The following is a 21,611-nucleotide window of genomic DNA, read 5'->3' as shown; positions in this document are numbered from 1 at the left end:
TTTTGCTCATTGTTTCATGAGATCTTTTTCATTTTTTAGATGTGTTTAGGAATGAGATGAAAAATTGTTTCATCAGGGAAATAAATAATCTTCTTAAAACATCAACCAAAAAAAAATCACTACGCTATTTGCAGAGTCAGTGGTATACATTTGTTGGACTTCAGGAGATGCAGAGCAGTAAACGTATGCCTAGTAAAGAACAAGCTACTATGACAATAAAGAGACCAAGCAGACTGGTGTGCGGGAAGCCCACGTGCATACTAAGACCATCACCGGTTTGTGCGTGGTCGGAGTATGGTCTGTTGTGTAACCTTATTAGAAGAAATGATTCTCCTGCCAAGACTTGGTTGTGTTTGCTGCATGATCCCAGAATGACTTGTGAAATGGGCAGATACATAGGGTAATTTTCATTGTAATGAATTTGGTGGATCTTTTAGGTGCATCTTGTAGACAAAAGGTGGTAACTTAGAACAGACAGGAAAGAAGCTTTTGTTGTACTTAGGATCATCTGCCGTCCTGATGAAAAGCTGATTAAAACAGAGTTGGATGTATAGTAATGGGAAAGACTTTGTTTCCATCCCATTGGTCTTTTTCTTCCCTGTTCACAAGATTCTTTTTATGTATGATAAACATAGATTACAAGTACTGCTTCCGCCATATATGATGATGGCTTTTTGTGAGAGGGGGACTGTAAAACTTTAACTCATTAAATAGACTTTGAAATACTTAAGAGGAAACCTTTTATTTCAAACTAATTTTAGACTGAGAGAAATGTAGCATAAAAAGTAGATGCCCCTACCATATGCATCATTTTTTTCCTGAATCATTTGAAAATAAATTTGAAGATACAATTCTTTACTTCTAAAGGGACATCTATCTGTAAGCTGCTGTTGAGCTGAATTGTATCTCCCTAAAATTCATATGTTGAAGTCCTACTCCCAGTACCTCATAATGTGACTGTGTTTGGAGAAAGGGTTTTTCTAGAGGTAATTAAGGTTATATGAGGTCATCAGGGTCATCAGGGTGGGGCCTAATCCAAAACGACTGGTGTCTTTCTAAGAAGAGGAGATTCGGCAGCAGACACTCATAGAGGGAAGAGCATGCGAAAGCAAGGGAAGAATACAGCCATTTTCAAGCCAAGAAGAGAGGCTTTAGAAGAAGCTAACCCTGCTGACACTTTGATTTCAGACTTCTCGCGTCCAGAACTGTGCAAAACTAAATTTCTGTTGTTAAAACTACCTACTGTATGGTGCATTGTTATAGCAGCCCTAATAAATTAAATGAATGCAGTTTGTAAAGGATGGCATAACAGTACCTTTTTAACATATTGCATAAAACATGTCTTTGAGAGAAGTCATATGCATTTACTGAAACAATCGGATTAGTGTTAGAAGTTTGAACCTGTTTACTTTTTCTTTGTAAAAAAAAAAAAGATATATATATATATATATATATATATATATATATATATATATATATATATCTGGAATGAGTGTGAGATGGGGCATGATAGTAGCTCAGTAAGAATGTCATTCTGTTGCTTAGCAGCAGACAAGAAAACCAAGTGTGTTTTTTAAAAGTTGGAGTTATAAATGGAACACCTGCATCCAGTTTTGATTGCCTCGCTTCAAGAATGATGGAGCATAAATTGAAAGAATCTGAAGAAGTGAAAAAACTGATTATAGGTATTGTGGGGGACTAGTGTATGACAGTAATCCGAAAGTATGGTTCAGCAACTGTTTACTTGGCCCTACTAGGCAGGGACGACAGTTTCAAGGACCCCACTGGCTTCATCTTCACCAACTAGAAGACAACAGAAGTAGTTGATCTTTGCTTCTCTTGGATATCAGCACTCTCCTCGTCTTTTCTGTTTTCTGTACCAGTTCATTTGGCAGAGTAGATAGATAGGTAAGTAAAAATGCATCCCACCCTGTCTATTGATGAAAGCACCTGGGCTGTCCCACTAAACACATATAAACTGTCTTTTGAAAACAGTTTGATTTGACTTAATGCCATGGATTTGCTTCTTGACACAGAGATAATGGTGGTCTCCTTCCTGCATTCTTATTTGATTTAAAGAGCACATTATTTTATACTGGTAAGTAGAAGCAGAGATGGCCTTTCCTTTAATGGAACCAGTGTAGCTAACAAACTCAAATGAGAGTGATGGCCTCTCACTTAACAGAGCCAGTGTAGATGACTAAAGCCAAGAGGAGAAATTGAGATAGGAAAAACCTGTGCTGGTCACCTATCTTGACTAATGCAGGTGTCATTGGCTAACTGCCACCTAAAATGCAGTCCACTTCAGGCAGAGTAATTTGGCTAGATAACATATAAAACAAAAGCATATAATTACTTTGTTCTTAAATAGCTTAAAAGTTAAGATTTTTAATAACTTATATATAACTTACTATCATATATAAAGTTACAGCTTTAATGTATGTCTCCAGACAAGAATATATCTATACTTCTCTTTATCCTGATGGGCTGTATAGATGTTCCAGTGGGAATATGAAGCTTTTGGTGGGGTCAAGTGTATGTGGCCCAAGAGACTAGGCCATGGTTCATTCAGCGTCAAGAAACCTAACCTGTCAGTGAAGTGAGGAGGGACATAGAGGGAGTGTCATCTCTTGGGGACCAGACTTGTTATCATCCATAAGTAAGGGTAGAAGAGATCTACCTGGAAAGGACGTCATTCACTAGAGATAGCTGATCAACACATTCTCTCACAGTTGCCATGTCACCAGGGAAACTATAGTTAGAAGATTTATTTGGTGACTTTAGAATGAGAACAATGAGAATTAGTTATGTGACTTAAATGATTAAAGGCATCAGCAGAGAACAGGTTGACACTTTCATCTTAACAGGAAGGAAAGAAGATAAACAAAATCTTTGGACTAGGACACTCTCTTTAGATGAACAGGATCAACCAACATATGCCTCAGACTCCTCTTACATGCCTCTTTGACAGTCCAGCCCTTCGACCCCTCTGATGGAAACATTCTTTTTTTTATAGAGTCACTATGGTTACTGTCAAGTCCAGCTGGTGTGGAAACTGCCCTGACTTTGTGACTATAGATAACAGCCATCATCCATTATGGATTGATGGATTGATAGGGAAATCGATCAGTTTAGTCATCTGTGAGCAAAGATGTATTCAACTGTATGATTATAGGAGAGATCTACTATAATAGTAAAAATAGTTCTGAAATGAGGCTGTACGACAAAGCAAATGTGTGTGGTGTAGTCTCAGATTTTCTTCTGTCACACACTTGCGCTTTTGGAATTTAAATTATTTGAACCTTATTTTGAAACTTGTACCATATAGCCAATTTCTGAGTCTTTGGTCTAGTCATTTGTGGTCTTTAACCTTTTTTTTTTTAATGTTTATTTAATTTTGAGAGAGAGAGAGAGCAGGAGCAGGAAAGGAGCAGAGAGAGAGGGAGACACAGAATCCAAAACAGGCTTCATGCTCTAAGCTGTCAGCACAGAGCTGGATGCGAGGCTCAAACTCCTGAACTGTGAGATTATGACGTCAGCTGAAATCGGCTGCTTAACCAAATGAGCCACCCAGGTGCCCTGAACTCTTTTTTTTTTTTTTTTTTTAGGAAATGAATCAGAAGTCTAACTTTTCCACCACAATGTTGATCTTAAAGTTTAAGCTATAAAAGACAATATCATTTTCAAGTTGTGATTATGTATCATTATATAGCCTATACTGTATTGTATATTTGAACTGTATAAAACAGAATCTAAGTTGTAGTAGATGGTTCATAGCAAATCTCTATAAAGTAATTGAACTGAAAGATTCTAGAATGATGTTTATTTCTGCATATAGTTAGTTTCAGGACCTTTAAATAGTCCTCAAAATATTTCAACATTTATTCTATATTGAAATTGGAACAAAAAATTAAAATTGGAGAGAGAGAGATTCATACATACATGTGTACTTTTTTTTTTTTTTAAGTAATGTCTGTGCCCAGTGTAGGGCTCGAACTCGTTACCTAGAGATCAAGAGTCATATGGTTGACACTAACTGACCCAGCCAGGCACCCCATACATATATGTGTATTTTAAATCCTACTAACTGATTGTGTTCTTTGCATTTCTTTGGTGGATTTGTTATGCAGATTTATGAATTTTCATGCAGTGAATATACTTGTATAAAATACCATCTCATTACTTGTAGATATTACTTTGTTGTGTTTGAAATATATCATGGTCCGTAAAAGTACATTTGTTTGTGATCAGGTGATGTCACTAGTCTCTATATTTTAACTAATATATATACCCGTAATATATAAACTTATAATGTTTCTCTAATTTTTTTAATGTTTATTCATTTTTGAGATAGAGACAGAGCATGAATGGGGGGGAGGGGCAGAGAGCTAGGGATATACAGAATCCAAAGCAGTCTCCATCTGTCAGCACAGAGTCTGATGCAAGGCTCGAACCTGTGGACCATGAGATCTTGACCTGAGTGGAAGTTGGATGCTTAATTTACTGAGCCACCCAAGTGCCCCTATAATGCTCCTTTAGAATGCTTTCTAGGAATCATTTTTTTAGAGTAGAGAATACTGATTTGGAATCCTACCTTCTTACAGTAAGAGTGTTATAATTAAGGTTTGCATTCTTTATTAAAGATAAGCAACAATTAATTTTAACTGAGCAACAAAGGTCATAAACTAGTTATAACAACTATAAGCCTGGATTAACGTAAAATGGTAACCACAGTACTGCATACATTGATTAAACAATGTCTCACTGTATTATGAAATGTACAAGGTATGCATAAGTGGAACTCTACTAAGACATAAACCTGGACTATCTAAAACTTATATGTGAGTATAATAAACATCAGTTATCTCACTAAGTATTTTTGCTTAGCACCTTCAAAGTCTGGAGAATGGAAGGTTATATAGTTTATGGGTAGCTTTTCTTAAAAAAATTGTGAATGAAAATTTGAATTTCCTTCTTTTACCTCTTAATAAATTTCCTTACAGCAAGGAGAGACAGTAATAGTTCTCTGTTACTAATAGTTACCTACTGGATTTTGACACATTTGAACAGGGTTAGTAGATAGATTTTAGGTGGAATGCAAAGAGATTCTTTCTTTAAGAACTTATTTTTTACTACTAGATTCCAGCATTCACTTAGGGTATGTTTTGATAATTCTGTAGGAAAAATTAACATGGATCCAGTCATTCCTTAGTGGATTCCTTTCCATAGCAGTTTAAGTAAGGTTGGCCTTTGTTTAAAAATTACAAAGTCATTTGAAAACAAATCTCCTGCCTTGCATTATTAAAGCTGATAACTATTTAAATTGTATTTTGATTTTATAGAGCTACTCTTGTGTTTCTACTGAATTTTATTGAAATAACCAGCAGAATTTGTGGATTGAGGACCTAATAGATACCTTAAGTCTTAATTCAGAGTTTCATACAGTTCTTCACGTTTTTTTCTGAATGCTTTTTCATGGTATACTTAATAACATAGCTTTAATTCATCCACTGTGTTTTCTAGACATGTAGAAGTACTGCAAGTGCTCAGTGTGGCAGAACTGTTCTCCTCAGTAGGGGACAAACTTTCTGTGAAGGCCCAGATAGGAAGTGTGTTAGGCCTTGCAAGCTATATGGTCTCTGTCACAACTACTCAACCCTGCTGTTATATATAAATAGCCATAGACAAAACATAAATGATTGGGTATGCTGTTGTTCCAATAAAACTTTATTTACAGAAGCAGGCAGTGGACTGGATTTGGCCTTTGGGCAGTAGTTCGTCAACTCCTGCTCTGAGTTTGTGCTCTCTCCCAAATCAGGCCCTTTTATACTTGGAAACGAAGAGTTTGTTTCTCTTTAGTTTCTTCTCTTTGCTTCAACATCAATAGCAGAACTTTGATTCTGAGTACTAACAGCATAGAGAAAAAGTATCCGAAACATTTTCTAGAAGGAAGCGGGTTAAATAGATTTAGAGAGACTGCGAACAGTTGTTGTGTTTTCTAAACCGGGGTTCTCCCGGAGTCTCTGGCTTCTCATGAGCTCTGCTGGAGAAAGTCATGAAACCGTCACCTTTTGCTTGTCCACCTCAGTACTACCTGTCGGCCCTTTTATTTATCTCTGCTGATGCCTTGTTACATTCCTTGCGGCATCTCTTCCCAGGCCACCCTTGCTCCCCCAGCCGTCAGCTCCGTCCCCTCGTGTGGTGGTCTCAACTCGTGGTCTCACACCCCTGAGTTCGCAAAGATGTGTGATAGCCTTCAACATGGGTCTCTTATTCTACATTAGTTCCTTCTTTAAGGTGGGAATGAGAATAATAGTTCTCTCTACTGTTAAATGAATTTTTAATTCCCAATTTAATGTACAGACTGTGTAAGTTATTGTAAAATATTTGCATGAGTAAGTATAGTATTGCCATGAATTCTTCTGTGACATGTAATTCCTCCAGAGTGCATCTACCCTTACACAAGGGTTTTGTAGGTATATACATATGATATTTTAATTCAGAAGTATATTATCTGAGCCCAAAGTTATAATCTTTGAGCTAGACAGTAAGCAATAGGTGTGGCTCCTCAAAGGAATAGTCAAGATGGATTAATATGTTGTTCTTGAAAATAATTTTTTTTGTCTTACTCTTATTTTTAATTAGAAAAGCTGATTTAATAGGAATTCATCTCAGACTTTATCAGGAGAATCTTATTATCCCAACATGGGATAATCAGAGTCAGGTGACTGTGTTACATGGCTGTCTGAGCCACCCCAGGGATTGGATGGAAATCTTAGAGAAAGGAGGGATTTGGGCTGGGCACTCTAACAAAAAGGACCTAGTGATGTGGCATCGGCCATACTTCATTGTCAGAACTGAGCCAAGCCTCTCCTGGCTCCGCAGTATCTGCAGTACCACTGCGAAGCGCGACTGCTGCACTTTCAGAAGTCCTGGTTCTGGGGATGCCTGCATGGCTCAGTCAGCTGAGTATCTGACTCTTGATTTCTGCTCAGGTCATGATCCCAGGGTCATGAGATCGAGCCCTGCATCAGACTCTGCACTGAGCATGGAGTGTCCTCTCTCCTGCTCATGCTTGCGCACTCTCCTTCTAAAAAAAAAAAGAAAGAAAGAAAAGAAAAGAAGAGAAAAAAAAAGATAAAAGGGAAAATCCTAGTTCCAAATGAAGACAGTCTGCAAGATCATTAGACAGGGAAGACTACAAAGAATGAAGTCAGGGGATGGGAGTTCAAAGAAGTAAATGAAAGCATCTTTTAAAATGGAACACGAAAAAACAAAATAAAATTTTTTAAAGAAATAAATTATGATGAAGTTAGGTTTATCCCAGAAATGCAGGGTTGCTTTAACATTTAAAAACCAATCAATGTTGGGGTGTCTGAGTAACTCAGTTGGTCACGATACGACTGGCATTGTGTTAGCTTAAGGTGTACAATGTGATTTGATACTTGTATTTATAGCAAAATAATTACCAAAGTCGGTCCAGTTTATATCCATTACCTAACTGAGTTACATTTTTTCTTGTAATGAGAATTTTTAAGATGTTTTCTCTTAACAACTTTCAAATATGCTATATAGTATCATTAACTATAGTCACCATGCTGTAAATTACATCCCTAGAACTTGCTTATCTTGTAACAAGAAATTTATATGTTTTGAGAAAGAGTAAAATCTTGCCATTTGCAGTATTGTGGATGGAACTGGAGGGTATTATGCTGAGTGAAATAAGTCTGAGAAAAACAGATATCCTATGGTTTCACTTACATGGGGAATTTGAGAAACTAAACAGAAGACCATGGGGGAAAGGGAAGGGGAAAAAAATCGTTTCAAAGAGGGAGGCAAACCTTAAGAAACTCTTAAATACAGACAACAAACTGAGGGCTGTTGGGGGAAGGGGTATGGAGGGAGGAGACAATGGGTGATGGGCATTGAGGAAGGCACTTGTTGGGATGGGCATGAGGTGTTGTATGTAAGCAATGAATTATGGGAATCTACTCCCAAAGCCAAGAGCATAATAGTATACACTGTATGTTAGCTAACTTGACAATAAATTATGTTAAAAAAAATAAAATGGAACATGAAATTATCAACATAAATAGAATGAAACAGCAATAACAAGTAGTTGTGAAAAAGAACTAGTTAGAAATCTAGGAAATAAATGATAGTCATTATAACAAAAAATTGATCAAGCTCTAAATTGGACACAAAGATACTGCTAAATTAGAAGAGAGGTTTGAGGAATGCACTTAAACTTGTAAATGCTTGGGATGTCAAGCACTATTATATGTGGTTTGTATGCATGAAATTTATATATATATATACACACATATACCTCACTTAATCCTCATAGTAATCCTGGTCGTTGATTCAGTAAATATATACTGTGTCTACTCTATGTGCTAGTTACTATATTATAGTTACATATAGGCTACCCCAAAGCTGAGTGGCTTGAAAAGGCTGACATTCATGATCTAACATAACTTGTCAGGAATCTGGGAGCGGTCTGCTGGATGGTTTTGGCTCAGGATCACTAACAAGGTTGCATTCATTTCAGAGCTTAACTGCAGCTGGAAGACCAGCTTCCAAACTCACACACATGGCTGTTAGCAGACTTCCTCTTTAGATGTTGGCCAAGGCCTCTGTTTCTTTCTTCATGAGCTTCTCCATAGACCTCATGAGTGTCCTTATGACCTGGCAGCTGGCTTTTCCTGACTGAGAGATGGCGGGGGAGGGACCAAGAGGAGCAATAGCCTTTTATAACTGTATTAGTCAGGGCTCTTCAAAGACACAGAAATAAGGGTGTGTGTGTGTGTGTGTGTGTGTGTGTGTGTGTGTGTGTGTGTGTATGTGTGTGTGTGTTTAGCTTTATTCTAAGGAACTGGCCTACATGATTATGGACGCTGGCAAGTCAAAAAGCCCACAGGTTAAGTCCGCAAGCTGGAGATTCAGAGAGCCAATGGTGTAGTTCAGTCCAAGTTCAATGGCCTGAAAACCAGGAGAGCCAATGTTTCTGGTCTGAAGGCTGGCAGACTTGAGAGCCAGGAAGAGTCGATGTTTCAGTTTCAGTCTGAAGTCAGGAGTAAGCTTGTATCCCAGGTTGAAGGACACCAGGCAGGAAGAATTCTCTCGACTTGGAGGAGAGTCAGCTTTTTGTTCTGATCTTTGACGATTAGATGAGGTCCATCCACATTAGGGAGTAATCTGCTTTCAGTCTACTGATTTATCAGTACATAAATGTTCATCTCATCCAAAAAAATCCCTCTCAGAAACACCCAGAATGTATTTGACCAAATATCTGGGCGTGCTGTGGCCAAGTCACGTGGACACATAAATTAACCATGATAGTAGCCTAACATACCGTAACTTCTGCTGTGTCCTTCTTGTTAGAAATAAATCACTAAATCCAGCCCCCATTCAAAGGAAGAGGAACTAAGTAAGCTCCATCTCTGAAAGGAAAGAGGACAGAATAAACTGTGGACATACTTTTTAAACTACTCTAGGCACTGGTACTGGGAGACTCCAATGTTTATTTAATAGGAGTTCCAGAAGGGAAAAAACAACAACAACAAATGATAAAGAAGCAATATTTGGAAAAAAAAAAAAAGGATTGTTAAGAATCTTCATCTTTCATGATACAAGTTGGAGGTCTTCGAATCCAATGTTCACTTAGGATACCAAACAGAATAAGGTAAAATAAATCTTTAGACACATTGTGATGAAATCGCAGAATATGAACTAATGGGGTAAGAGCTACCAGAGAGAAAAAACATATTACCTACAGAGGAAGACAATTAGACTGACTCAAATTTTAAGCCTGGCTAAACTTTGACTCAGATTCCTAATTTATAAATGAAAATAACAATATCCACCTTATAGGTTGTTATCTGCTGTGTTTACTGATATATCCAAAGTGTAAAAAGTGCCTAACACAGAGCAGACCTTCAATAAAATATTTGTTAAATGAGTAAATGAGTGTGTAGCGTTGTTGTGAGGACTAAACATATGAATGATGGGGTTGTTATGAGGATTAATCTATATCATTTATAGCAGTAACTCACGTGTTGATAACTACTCTATAAATAGTTTTGTTAAGATTTTACCACTCACAGACACTCACTAAAAGCACTCTTAAAAATATTCTTCAACAGGAAGAAAAATTCAGTAAGAAGGTATTAGATATAATCGATAGTTATGACACAGAAATTGATAAAATGCCAGTAAATTAAATACAGTTGATCCTTGAAGAACTTGGGTTTAAACTGCTTGGGTCTACTCATGTGCAGGGTTTTTTCAATAAATATAGTTCATCACTGTACATGTATGTTCTTGTCCTTATGACTTTCTTAATCACACTTTCCTATCTCTAGCTTTCCTGTACAAAAACAGTATATAATATACGCAGCATACAAAATATGTGTTAATTCACCATTTATGTTACTGGTAAGGCTTCCACTCAACAGTAGGCTCGTAGCAGTTAAGATTTAGGGGGTCAGAAGATATACCTGTAGAGTTTTGACTGTGCAGAGGTCAGCATCCCTAATCCTGATGTTTTTCAGGGACCAACTGTATTGACCATGGGGAAAAAAAGAAAGAAAAACTAATCTTTTGTATTCCTATTAAGAAGGTAAACTAAAATCTTTAAGGTGATTCTAAAGTTCATATGAAAGAGCAAAGGATGAAGAACAGCTAAGAGTTTTGAAGAATGAGGAAAAGATGTTTGCCTTACCACAATATAGACTCATTCCAAATTATAATAGGAAAGACTGAAGTTATTGGTGCAAGGGAAAGGCAAATAGACAAGTGAAAAAAAGTGGCCCAGAAATAGACTCACACACATATATGGAAACTTGAACTATACAGAAGACACCACAAATAGGTGGATAAGGTAGCATCTTCAATAAATTGAACCAGGACAACTGATTATTCTTAAGGGATAAAATGAAATTTGATATGTTCCCATGTATAAAAATCAGTTACCACTGGGTTAAAAACAGAAGTGTAGGGGTACCTGAGTGGCTTAGTTGGTTGAGTGTCCGACTTCAGCTCAGGTCATGATCTTGTCGTTCATAGGTTTGAGCCCTATGTCGGGCTCTGTGCTGACAGCTCAGAGTCTGGAGCCTGTCTTCGGATTCTGTGTCTCCCTCTCTCTCTGACCCTCCCCTGTTCACACACTCTCTCTCTCTCTCAAAAATAAATAAAACATTTAAAAAAGAAACATAAGTGTAAAACAGAAAAACTTTTATGCTGTCATTTAAAAAAAAATATATTCTCCCTTGGGTAAAAAGGGACTTTTTAGAAAAGACAACAGAATACAAACAAAGGAAAAAGATTGATGTGACTATATTAAAATTTGAAATTTCATGTCACAAAAATGTTCTATAAATAAAGCAAAAGACAAGTGTTAGATTTAGGGAAGATATTTGTAATGGATATAACTGACAATGATTGGTATCTAGCATAGAACAAAATTCCCACAAGTCAGGAAGGAAGAAACAGTCTAGTGGAAATATCAGCCACGGATATGATTAAGTAACTTAATGGAGCAGGAAATATGAGTGGCCCATAAACATATGAGAAGATCTTCAACCTCATTAGTAATCATACTAATGCATTTTCTAACATTCCATGCTCATCAGGTAGGCAGACGTTAAAAAGGATGAAAAGACTATATGTTGGCAAAGATGTGGGGACCCAGCGCTCTTGCATTGCTGGTGGGCACATCAATTGATGCAGGCACTCAAGAGAGCTATTTTGCAAAATATGATAAAGTTCAAGCATTCCTAAACACCTAGAAATTCTTCCTCTCGCATGTGCTCTAGAGAAGTACTGTTCTATAAAATGCACAAGGAAGCACATATAAGAATGGCTATTTTAGCATTCTTTGTTATGGCAAAAGTTATAAACAAACTAAATATTCATCAAATGGGAGTATATGCTGCATAATGTAATAGTATACAACAGTTAACAAGTCAGTGAGCTAAAGCTGTGAGTATCAACATGGACAAATTTCTCACAAACACTGTTGAGGAAAATGCAAAAGTATATGTACATTTATATAATACCCTTTTATAGAAACCATGTAGAACAAAAATTACATGCAATTTATGGATCCACCATGTGTAATAAAATTATATAATTTTTTTTGAAAGAAAGAGTGTGAGCAGGGGAGAGGGGCAGAGGGAAAGAGAATCTTAAGCAAGCTCAATACCCAGAGGAGAGCCTGACACGGGGCTCAGTCTCAAGACCCTGAGATCATGACCTGAGCTAAAATCAAGAGTCAGACGCTCAACCAACTGAGCCACTCAGGTGCCCAAAATTATATAATTTTCAAGCATGTTTAAACACTGAGTCATGATCAAGGTTACCTCTAAGGAAGTATGTGAGTGGATGGAAGGATTCACAAAAAGATAAGGGTAAGCAAAGGAAGCAAAATATTAAGATTTGATAAATCTGAGTGGCAGCTACATGGGTATTCATTATACTGGATTCTGTATGTGTTTGTGTACTTGAGATTCTCCATTGTAAATAGTTTAAATTATCAGCAAGTTCTTGAATGAAGTGTGCATATGGAGGTGGAGGAAGGGAAGGTGTTTATAATTTTGAATCGACAAGAATATATGGAATTCTCTATAAAAGTTCTCTAATTTGGGGCACCTGGGTGGCTCAGTAGGTTAAATGTCCAACTTCAGCTCAGGTTATGATCTCACAGTTCCTGGGTTCGAGCCCCGCATTGAGCTCTGTGCTGACAGCTCAGAGCCTGGAGGCTGCTTTGGATTCTGTGTCTTCTGCACTCTTCATTCCTCTGCTTTTGCTCTGTCTCTCTCTCTCTCAAAAATAAATAGAGATTTTTAAAAGATTTAAAAATTCTCTTAATATGTCATGAATCTTGCTCATGGGAAAGTCTTACCAAACAACCTTGTCATAGGATCTGGTATTTTAATAAAAACAAACCTAATGCTATTTTCCTATCTGTTAGTAAGTTAAAATAGCTAAGTATTATGGAGAATCAGAAAATCAATGTATCTTCATAGATCTCTTCTCATGTCAACATTCTGAGAGCTACATGGGATTGTCTTATAAATGCAATACGTTGTGTTAAAAACTTAAGCATAAAACCATAAAATGAATATAAACTTTTTTTTTTTTTTTGCTTAAATTTAAAGAAATGCCCAGCAGTAAAACAATTAGTCTTAAGTCTGGTTTTGTTCTAAGGCCTCTTATAAATTATATTTTAATTTTGCCTTGACTAATTTTATTTTATATGATATAGTTCATTACACTGTTTTCTCTGGGAAAATCTTATCTAGGTTTGAACTAATGTTTTGTATTGTCATCGACATGTTTTTTTGTCCTTCCTCCAACTGATACTGTTCAGGTTTTGAATGCTTGGAACAGATTAAACAGAGGTTGTACAGTGTCATTGTCATCTTTTTAGATACCATTTAGTTAAAATGTTTAGAAAGAAATTTTGCCACATAAGTTTGAGTAGTTTTTTTCTTAATAGAAAAAAAAAACCCTAGAAATGTGAATGTTTTGCTGCTGCTTTTTGTAATTTTTCATGGCAAGCATTTCATCAAATGAAGTTATGACCAGAGACACTTTAGGTACCATGATTAGGTAGCAGTCCAGCACAGCCTTGGGTTTCTTCAGTGGTGAGACCATTTTCATCTCACAGAATAGATGGGCTTCAATGGCAGGAACATGACTAGAAAGCGCACGGTATGTATGTTTCAGTGAGCATGTTGCTAGTGGCAGGCGCTCAATGGTTGTTGGTATCCTTGTCAGCAAAGAGAACCCTTTGACATTAACGTCACCAGCTCAGTCCTGATTTGGGGTGACTCTATTGGCAGCTCCATCAGGCGGCAGCTGATCAGTGAATGTCAGAGCTGCCGCTGTTCTTCAGAGTGTCACCAGCCTCTCTGGGTTTTTTTTTTTTTTTTTTTTGAGGGAGGGGCTGTTAAGCTTGTCTTGCTGTTCAGTCTTAACCAGACTTTCAAATTGCTTACCTTTGGGAGATGAACCGAGAGGTCACAGGGAATATAGGTGTCTGTGGGGCCCGTGAAACCCATCTACGATGTGGTGACTTACATGGAAACTAGTAATGATTACCTTGACTTCAAGCCAATCAATGGCAGGAGCACCTGGGGACTCATTAAATGGCATTTGTGGTGTCTGTAACCTCGGGTTTGAGCTCTATTTCAGGAAAAGCAGTGACAGCCTTTAATGTCTAATTGACCTCTTCTCTTTGTTTCACTTTCTTTCACTTTCCATATTTGCTGCCAATGTGGTCCCCGATGGCAGCAAACAGCGCTGCTCAGCATTTTGAACTTCTGTTCAGAGCTTCAGCACCTTAGTTTGGGCAGTTGTGTAATGGTAAGTATTTGAAAATTCTTTATCTCCATCACTTGTTCTCTTTTTCTTCCCCTGGGTGAATTTTATCCTGACCCGCCCGCTCACACTCACCCATAGCTTTTCAGATTTAATGGCGAGCTGCTGTGTACCCTACTGTCAAACATTTTTTTTTTTAAATTCGAGAGTATATCTTTGAAACATTTACATTATTTATCCACGAGAGCAAGGAAAGTCATGTGTTGTGGTAAAAGGAGTTTGGTTCTGCCTTGAGCCAGATACTATTTCAGAGAAGCTATCTACCTCTCTGGATTTTCTTTACAAAATAAGATAACCAGTCATACCCAAATGCTGGTTTGTCACAAAGCTAATTTTGGTTTTTAAGTTTTGAAATTATTTATTGGAAATGTTGTTGATAGTAGGTAGGTTTATCTTGTTTGTTTGTTTTGCTATGGTTGTTGTTGTTTTTGGTGTGTGTTTGTTTTACTGTCCTTACTGGTTAAGGTAAATGGGCACCCTAAGTTAGAACTCAAAAATTTTTTGAAATGTTACTGGTCCATTAAATCCAAATGCCTAGGGACTGTTGGACTAGGTAACCTTTAAAGTCCTTCCACATTTAAAATTGTGACTTTACATGCCTTTGAAAGAGTTCATGGGATGAGTTAAATTCTTTTTATCTAAATTATGCAGCTTATAAGTAATACTGAAACTCTAGGGATAGTAGAACTGTATTTATATGTGCATGTGTGTGTCCACACACGCACATACACTCAGAGGAAATGCATCCCCCAGTATAACTGATTGTGGAGCAATCCATCTCTTTTCTTTCTTACTTTCCTCTTGCAAAACATATTCAGGAGGTCCTAAACCATTCTGATTTTGTATCCACTTACGAGGAAGACCTGAGGAAGCAGTACGGTTGCAAGATCAGAGAAGTTCTCCTAAGCCTGGATTCAGCCTATACGAAATTCTGTGTGAACACCTTTTAGAGTTCAGTGATGGCTTCAGAGACGCTCCAAGATTTGGCAATGTAGGCTAGAGAGACCTGTTACAAGTTGTAACAGGTCTTGTAACAGGTCTCTAGACCTGGTCTTTAGAAACAATCTTGGGAGCCCAGTAACTCAGCATTAGACTTTCCTTACTTTTGATCTAATTCTTATCTAAGTAAGCCATTTCATGAGCTTCTGGGTCCCTCCGATGACTCTTTTGTATGGGCCCAGTGACATTCGATGGCACTTTCTGTGATGAAAGACCAGTCAGTTACTGCCACTTGAATCTTTGCTTATTGCTAGCTCACCCTCTTTAGGTTGGTAAGGACCCTATCTAACGTTGGCCAGAGGTACCTTTTTCTGCCTGCTATTTACCTCCCTTAAACTGGAGCAATATCTCCTAGAAAAGCAGGATTCTGATCACACATACTTTAGATTTGGAATTATATATGTTTGTAGTTGGAATTAGGTATATTTTATGTCAGCATTTTCAAGTTGACTCATGGAACATTAGTCCTAAAAGATATTCAGTTAAGAAAAGATGTGTATTGTGGTGTTGCGGGGGGAGTGGGGGGCAGTGAAGTAGGGATTCCTGATCAAGAATAGGAAATAACGCTACCCTGCCTACCTCCTAGAGGTTTCAGCGGTATATCCTGCAACAAAGAAACTGGGTGCTTTTGTGTGTGCGGGTGTTTTCCAGCTCCCCTTGACGGCTGAACTCACTTCCCCCTAGTACTTCTGTTAATATATGATGTACTGTAAGATATGCAACTTAAGATAAGGAGGTTATTTTTTAATTAAAGCATGTAGTTGTCGGTAAAATATTGTTGCTTTTGATATTTGTTAGGAAATTGTTACGGACTTGACATGGAAGTTCAGAAATATTCCTGATATTGCTGATGCTGTTACTTACATCGTGGTTGAAACATTGGCCCCTTGTCCTAGGAACCCTGTGCCCATCTCGCCACAGGTCCAGGCTTCATCAGAACAGTAACACAGACAGATCTCTGTTGATACTTTAATACCATGTTTATTTCAGATTTTTTTCTTTCAGTTGACCACAAGGCAGGACGGTTCATTTGATTTTCTTTTTGACTATCAAAACAATAGCAGTAAGCATCATGGGTTTTGGAAAGTTTGACAATTCTTTGTATAGGGGTTTATTGGCTTCACGGATTTTCAGAGTTACAGTTTTGTACTGTTTGGGTACACTCAACTTAAGTAGTTGTATTCCCCTCAAATCTGTTTCTCATGGTCTTCTGCATGATTCTACCATGCACAGTTCCTGAAGACCAGAACCGCAGCAATCCTCATGACTTCATCTAAGCCATCAGCCCTTAGTTCTGACTCAACATAGAGCTCCACATCTGTTCATTTCTCCAGTTCCACTGCTTGCAAGCTCAGTGCTAGCCCCTCTCTCTCCCACTAAGCGAATGCAGGCCTCTTTGCTGGGCTTCCTTCCTCCAGTCTTACCTACCATAGAACATCCTCCACACAGAAACCAGAGGGGTGTTTGTTTTTGTTTTAGTGTCAGTCGTATTCGTTTCAAACCCTCCATTGATTTCCTTAGTACTTGAAATAAATTCATGGCCTGGTAGCCTGGCCCCTGCATATCTCTCTGCCTTCACGGCCTCTCTCCTCTTGGGCCATACCTGGTCCTATTTCTGTTCCTGAATGCACGAGGCTCGTTCCTGGAAATCCCAACAATCACCCCTCCCTCCCTTCCTCCACTACACGTGACACTCTGCGTACCTGGCAGTCGATCACTTGTTTTATTATTCTCATACCACTTACCACTCTCTGGAATTATTTTGCTCCTTGGTCTCTCTTAAAAATGTGAACAAAGTCTTTGTTTTTGGGTTCACTGTTGTTCCTAGCCTCTGGAGTGGTGCTAGCACCTGGTAGTTGAAGATACGAATAAACTAAGGAACACAAGGAAATAATACCTGGAAATGTTAGCTATTTTGTTTCCTTTTGACTTCTGGTGACAATTTTGATATCTGATTATAAAAGAATCAAATGAAACTCTTAAGAAACCTGTTCAGAAAAAACATTAAAGCATGTAAAGCCCATGAACTGAAATGTTTAATCCTTGCTTAGTAGAGGATTATCTTGTGATCATGAAGTAGACCATCGGCCACCTCCAGTAACCGACACGAGCATATCACAGTCTAAATTATTTTTGTGTTGTATACTTAGTCCCTAAAGGCCTCATTTAACCCCAAACTAGTATCATTATTGGGACTCTCAACATATACCATTTTAGAGCATGGTGAAGTGTCCACCTCTATCAGGGGAATCGTAACATACCCCCACAGTTGATTAATTGTATAGAAAATAGAAGAAACCAGGCCCTGTGAATGGTAGCAGCAGCAAGGTAAAAATGGAAGGCACACAGGAACAACACAGACTCCTCACATTAGTTGTGAGGGACCAATGATTTCATACTGCTTTGGGATTTATTTCATGAGGCCCTCTGTCTAGAGTTCTGTTAGATGGATTTTTAAGTCAGTGATTATTCTTGCTGTTTTATGAAACAGTGGCAGAGCTGTGAGATGAGTGGGTAGATCTGTATTAACAAGAATATGGGGTTGTTCACATGGAAGCAAACAATAGGAGATGATTACGAATGTTTTAACTTGCTCTACACAGCTTGTATTCCTGAGCATAATATGTAAGAGACTGCAATGATTTGATTTCCAGATTGAAGACTATGATGTGATAGCCAGCATGATAGGAGCCAAGTGTAAAAAACTCCGAACTCTGGATCTGTGGAGATGTAAGGATATCACTGAGAAGGGGATAGCAGAACTGGCCTCCGGGTGTCCGCTTCTGGAGGAACTCGACCTTGGCTGGTGCCCGACTCTGCAGAGCAGCACCGGCTGTTTCGCCAGACTGGCACGCCAGCTCCCAAACTTGCAGAAACTCTTTCTTACGGCTAATAGATCTGTGTGTGACACGGACATCGAAGAACTGGCATGCAATTGTACCAGATTACGGCAACTGGACATATTAGGTAAGGATACAGTGCATACGTTTATTTATTTTTTTAAGATTTTTTTATTTCTGGGAGAGCGCAAGTGGGGGAGGGACAGAGAGAGGGAGACAGGATCCAGAGCAGGATTTGCACTGACAGACTGACAGCAGCAGGCCCGATGTGGGACTCAAACTCATGAACCACAAGATCATGACCTGAGCTAAAGTCGGATGCTCAACTGCCCGAACCACCCAGGTATCCCATGTATAAATTTTTTTTAAGCCTTGACGTGAAAGGCAATCCCAGACTTTTTGCAAGGAAAAAAAACATCTTCTTGGATCAATAAAATTTTGTCCTAATAAGCCAGGTTGGTTTGAGGAAGTGCAAGATAGGCCAGTTGATACAGAGTAATTATATCTGTACTTAAATAAAAGAGTGAGTACAGTAACAGAATTTTATAGTTGAATATCAGAAAGCTCCAAATAAACATTAATTTTTGGTCTAGTAAGAAGAGTGAGAACTTATATGAGCTATATTCTCCATTTTTATTAAAGACAGAGAAGAAATTAATCCATTTGTATAATGAGTTATACATATGTATATATATATATGAATGTGTGTATGTGTGTGTGTATATATGTACATATATACATAGATACATATATACATATACATATCTATATATATACACACACATATATAGATACAAACATTTATACAAATGGATTATATGTATATGTATGTATATGTATATAAATACATACATTATGCTTCTTGATGTTAAACTCGTAATTAGGGAATATTGTCAAATCTTAGTTCTGATAATTCTAGATTTTAGGAGTTGTTCTACCGCAAGGCAAGTCAATTGAGAATCCTTTCCAGTTCTGGGGTTCCTTCCTTGCATCCTTGCAGTTTATCAGCCGGGAGCCCTGTGAGGCTTTGTGACTTCTTACTTTAGCCAGAAGTGCTGGCAGCACCATAGTTAAAATTGCCCACACAGTTGGTACTTTGTGAACTCACAAAGCACTTGTACTGTGTTCTCTGGTAACCTGTTAGTGTTAATAGGTTAGTCCATCGAGTGGATTCTATACTTTCCTGTCTATTAAACATTCAACAGCAGGAAAACCTGAAGATTTTCAGCATCTGAGTTTGTCGTTTCCTTGAAAATCTCTGCACAGTCCAGGTTTGTGATACATTTGTGGATGTTGCTTATGTGGTCGCATCTTACTTATTCAAGCTACTTTTAGGCAGAAACTCTGGCCCAAACGTTTAGGGAGACATTCTTGCCTGTTACATGTACACTTCGGGCTAGATACCTCATCTGTGTTATATTTTCTTTATTTTTCATAGTTCAGGGAGTTGGCTGTCATTGTGTTTTCGTAGAAGAGAGACTACAGCCCAGCAGTTAATATACGGCAGAGCAGGGGTGCAAATGCAAGGTTTTGGGCCCTCAAATAGTGAGTGTTCTTTTTTCATAACACCACGACTACTTTCCTTGCTTATTTCTTTTCCTTCCTGCCCACCTTGAATTAATCTAGACCTTTTGTAGGAGAAATATTTTTGGAAAGTTCAAGAAGATGAGAGAGAATGAGGAAAGGGAGTCAAGGCCTTTAAAACTGTATTGTTGATCATGTTAGGCTTCACTTCAGAGGATGGGGCAGGCGTTGGTTAATACCTGTTTTACAGCCCCCTCCCCCCAGAACCTCATACAGTAGAGATGAAGAGTAGCCAGTGTCTGAACGAGATGCTACAGAACCACAAAGAAGTTGGTAACACTGATCCTTAGACAAAAGCACACTTGTGGTGAACCATGGGGTTGGCAGTCAGGTGGCCTAACAGCCTACAAACATATAAATTACTTGACAGAAACATAAAAGAAAAATAAGTACGAAATATAATGGCTTTTGTTTGAAAACATTTGTAACTTTCCCGAGCAAGAGCAAGGAAATATAGAGAGTTCCAGTCCAACATGGCAACATAGGATGACTCTGAACTTAGCTCCCCGGAACACAGCAGCTTACACCTGCTTACAGAACAGTTCCTCCGGAAAGAACTGGGGGCTGACTACACATCTGCACAACCAGATAGAATGCAAGAGAACAACAAGAAGAACTGAGACACAAAGGGAACCCTCACCCCTGACAAGGCCAGCAGCAGTGGGGAGGTGTAGTACTGAGGGACCAGGAACAGAGCTCTGTCCTTGGGCACAAGAAAAAAACCGTGGTGGAGAAGAGAGACAACTGGCACATAAAAGAGACAACAGTAGAGCTCTACCAAACGGCAGAGGAATTGTGGGCTCACTCTCCAGGGCAGAGGGACTGGCGAACGACATGGTTTGTGTTCCCACCCCACCTTAAAAGCCTAGACCCCAGCAGGATCTGGACACTAGCCAGTCTGGTCATGACAGTGCACCTGTGACCTCAGTGAAACCAGGGTCCACAAGTCCTCGCCAGCCTTGGGGTGGGGGTGGAGGGGTGGGGGCTTTATTTTGTGTGGTTTTGGTTTTGTCTTATTTTGTTTTTGTTTTTTCTTTCTTTTTCTTCTTTTTTTTCTTATTTCTTCTTCTTATTATTACTTTCTTTTTCTAAAAGCCATGGTTCAAAAGAGCAACTAGCATATGAAAGAATCAACCTTAGAACTGCACCAAATAGTGGGGAGAGCTGCTAGAATGCTCTCTGGGTGGGAAGAGCTAATGTACACGCTCTGCACTCCCCCTCCACCTTGAAAGCGCAGACCAGTACACAGTCTGGCACCCTGACTGGCCTGCTGCCTCAGTGAGCCCTGGGCCCCTAGCCCACACCATCCCCAACTGCCCTACCCAGGCAGCAACAGAGCTGTACATACCCGGACACCCCTGGTTAGTGCTCACTCCAGCCCCAGTCTTCACAGCAAGGTGACACAGGTGTAGACATCCAAACACACTCCAGGCCCACGTGACTTTGGCTTCAGAAGGCTTGTTGGGGCACCCACAGTGCAGGTGCTTCACACCATTTTGGCTGACGTCTGCTTCCGATTAAGCCATCCTGCCAGTGCCTCCTGTGTGGAGCACCCTGAGAGTCCCAGGTCCGTACCCACATTGATTTCAGCCCAGCCTGCCAGGGCACACCCTGTGTGGAGCACCCCAGAACACTTCCATCCATGCCAGCCTCAGCTCCAGCCACCCAGCCAGGCGCCTGCTCCATGGAACACCATGGGACAGTTTCAGCTGTCCTTAGAGCATGTTTTGTGTGGAGCTTTAGTTGTCCTGCCAAGACAACCCCCGCATAGAATACCCCAGGACCTCCCAGCCTGTACCCCAC

The 21,611-nt window shown here is 38.9% G+C and overlaps 1 protein-coding gene across 4 annotated transcripts in view; it reads left to right on the top strand.

Annotated features, from left to right (window-relative positions):
- Positions 1-21,611, top strand: part of FBXL4 (F-box and leucine rich repeat protein 4) — a 76,846-nt gene that overhangs the window by 47,157 nt on the left and 8,078 nt on the right. For all 4 annotated transcript variants that reach the window (XM_029944582.1, XM_029944583.1, XM_029944579.1 and 1 more), the window contains exons 7-8: positions 14,299-14,370; positions 18,039-18,351. In XM_029944582.1, coding sequence (XP_029800442.1) covers positions 14,299-14,370; positions 18,039-18,351 — 385 coding nt within the window. The remainder of the gene's footprint in view (positions 1-14,298; positions 14,371-18,038; positions 18,352-21,611) is intronic.

This window comes from Suricata suricatta, chromosome 7, assembly GCF_006229205.1.
Source record: "Suricata suricatta isolate VVHF042 chromosome 7, meerkat_22Aug2017_6uvM2_HiC, whole genome shotgun sequence".
In the NCBI taxonomy this organism is placed as follows: Eukaryota; Metazoa; Chordata; class Mammalia; order Carnivora; family Herpestidae; genus Suricata; species Suricata suricatta.
This window is presented reverse-complemented; position numbering and strand designations above follow the sequence as displayed.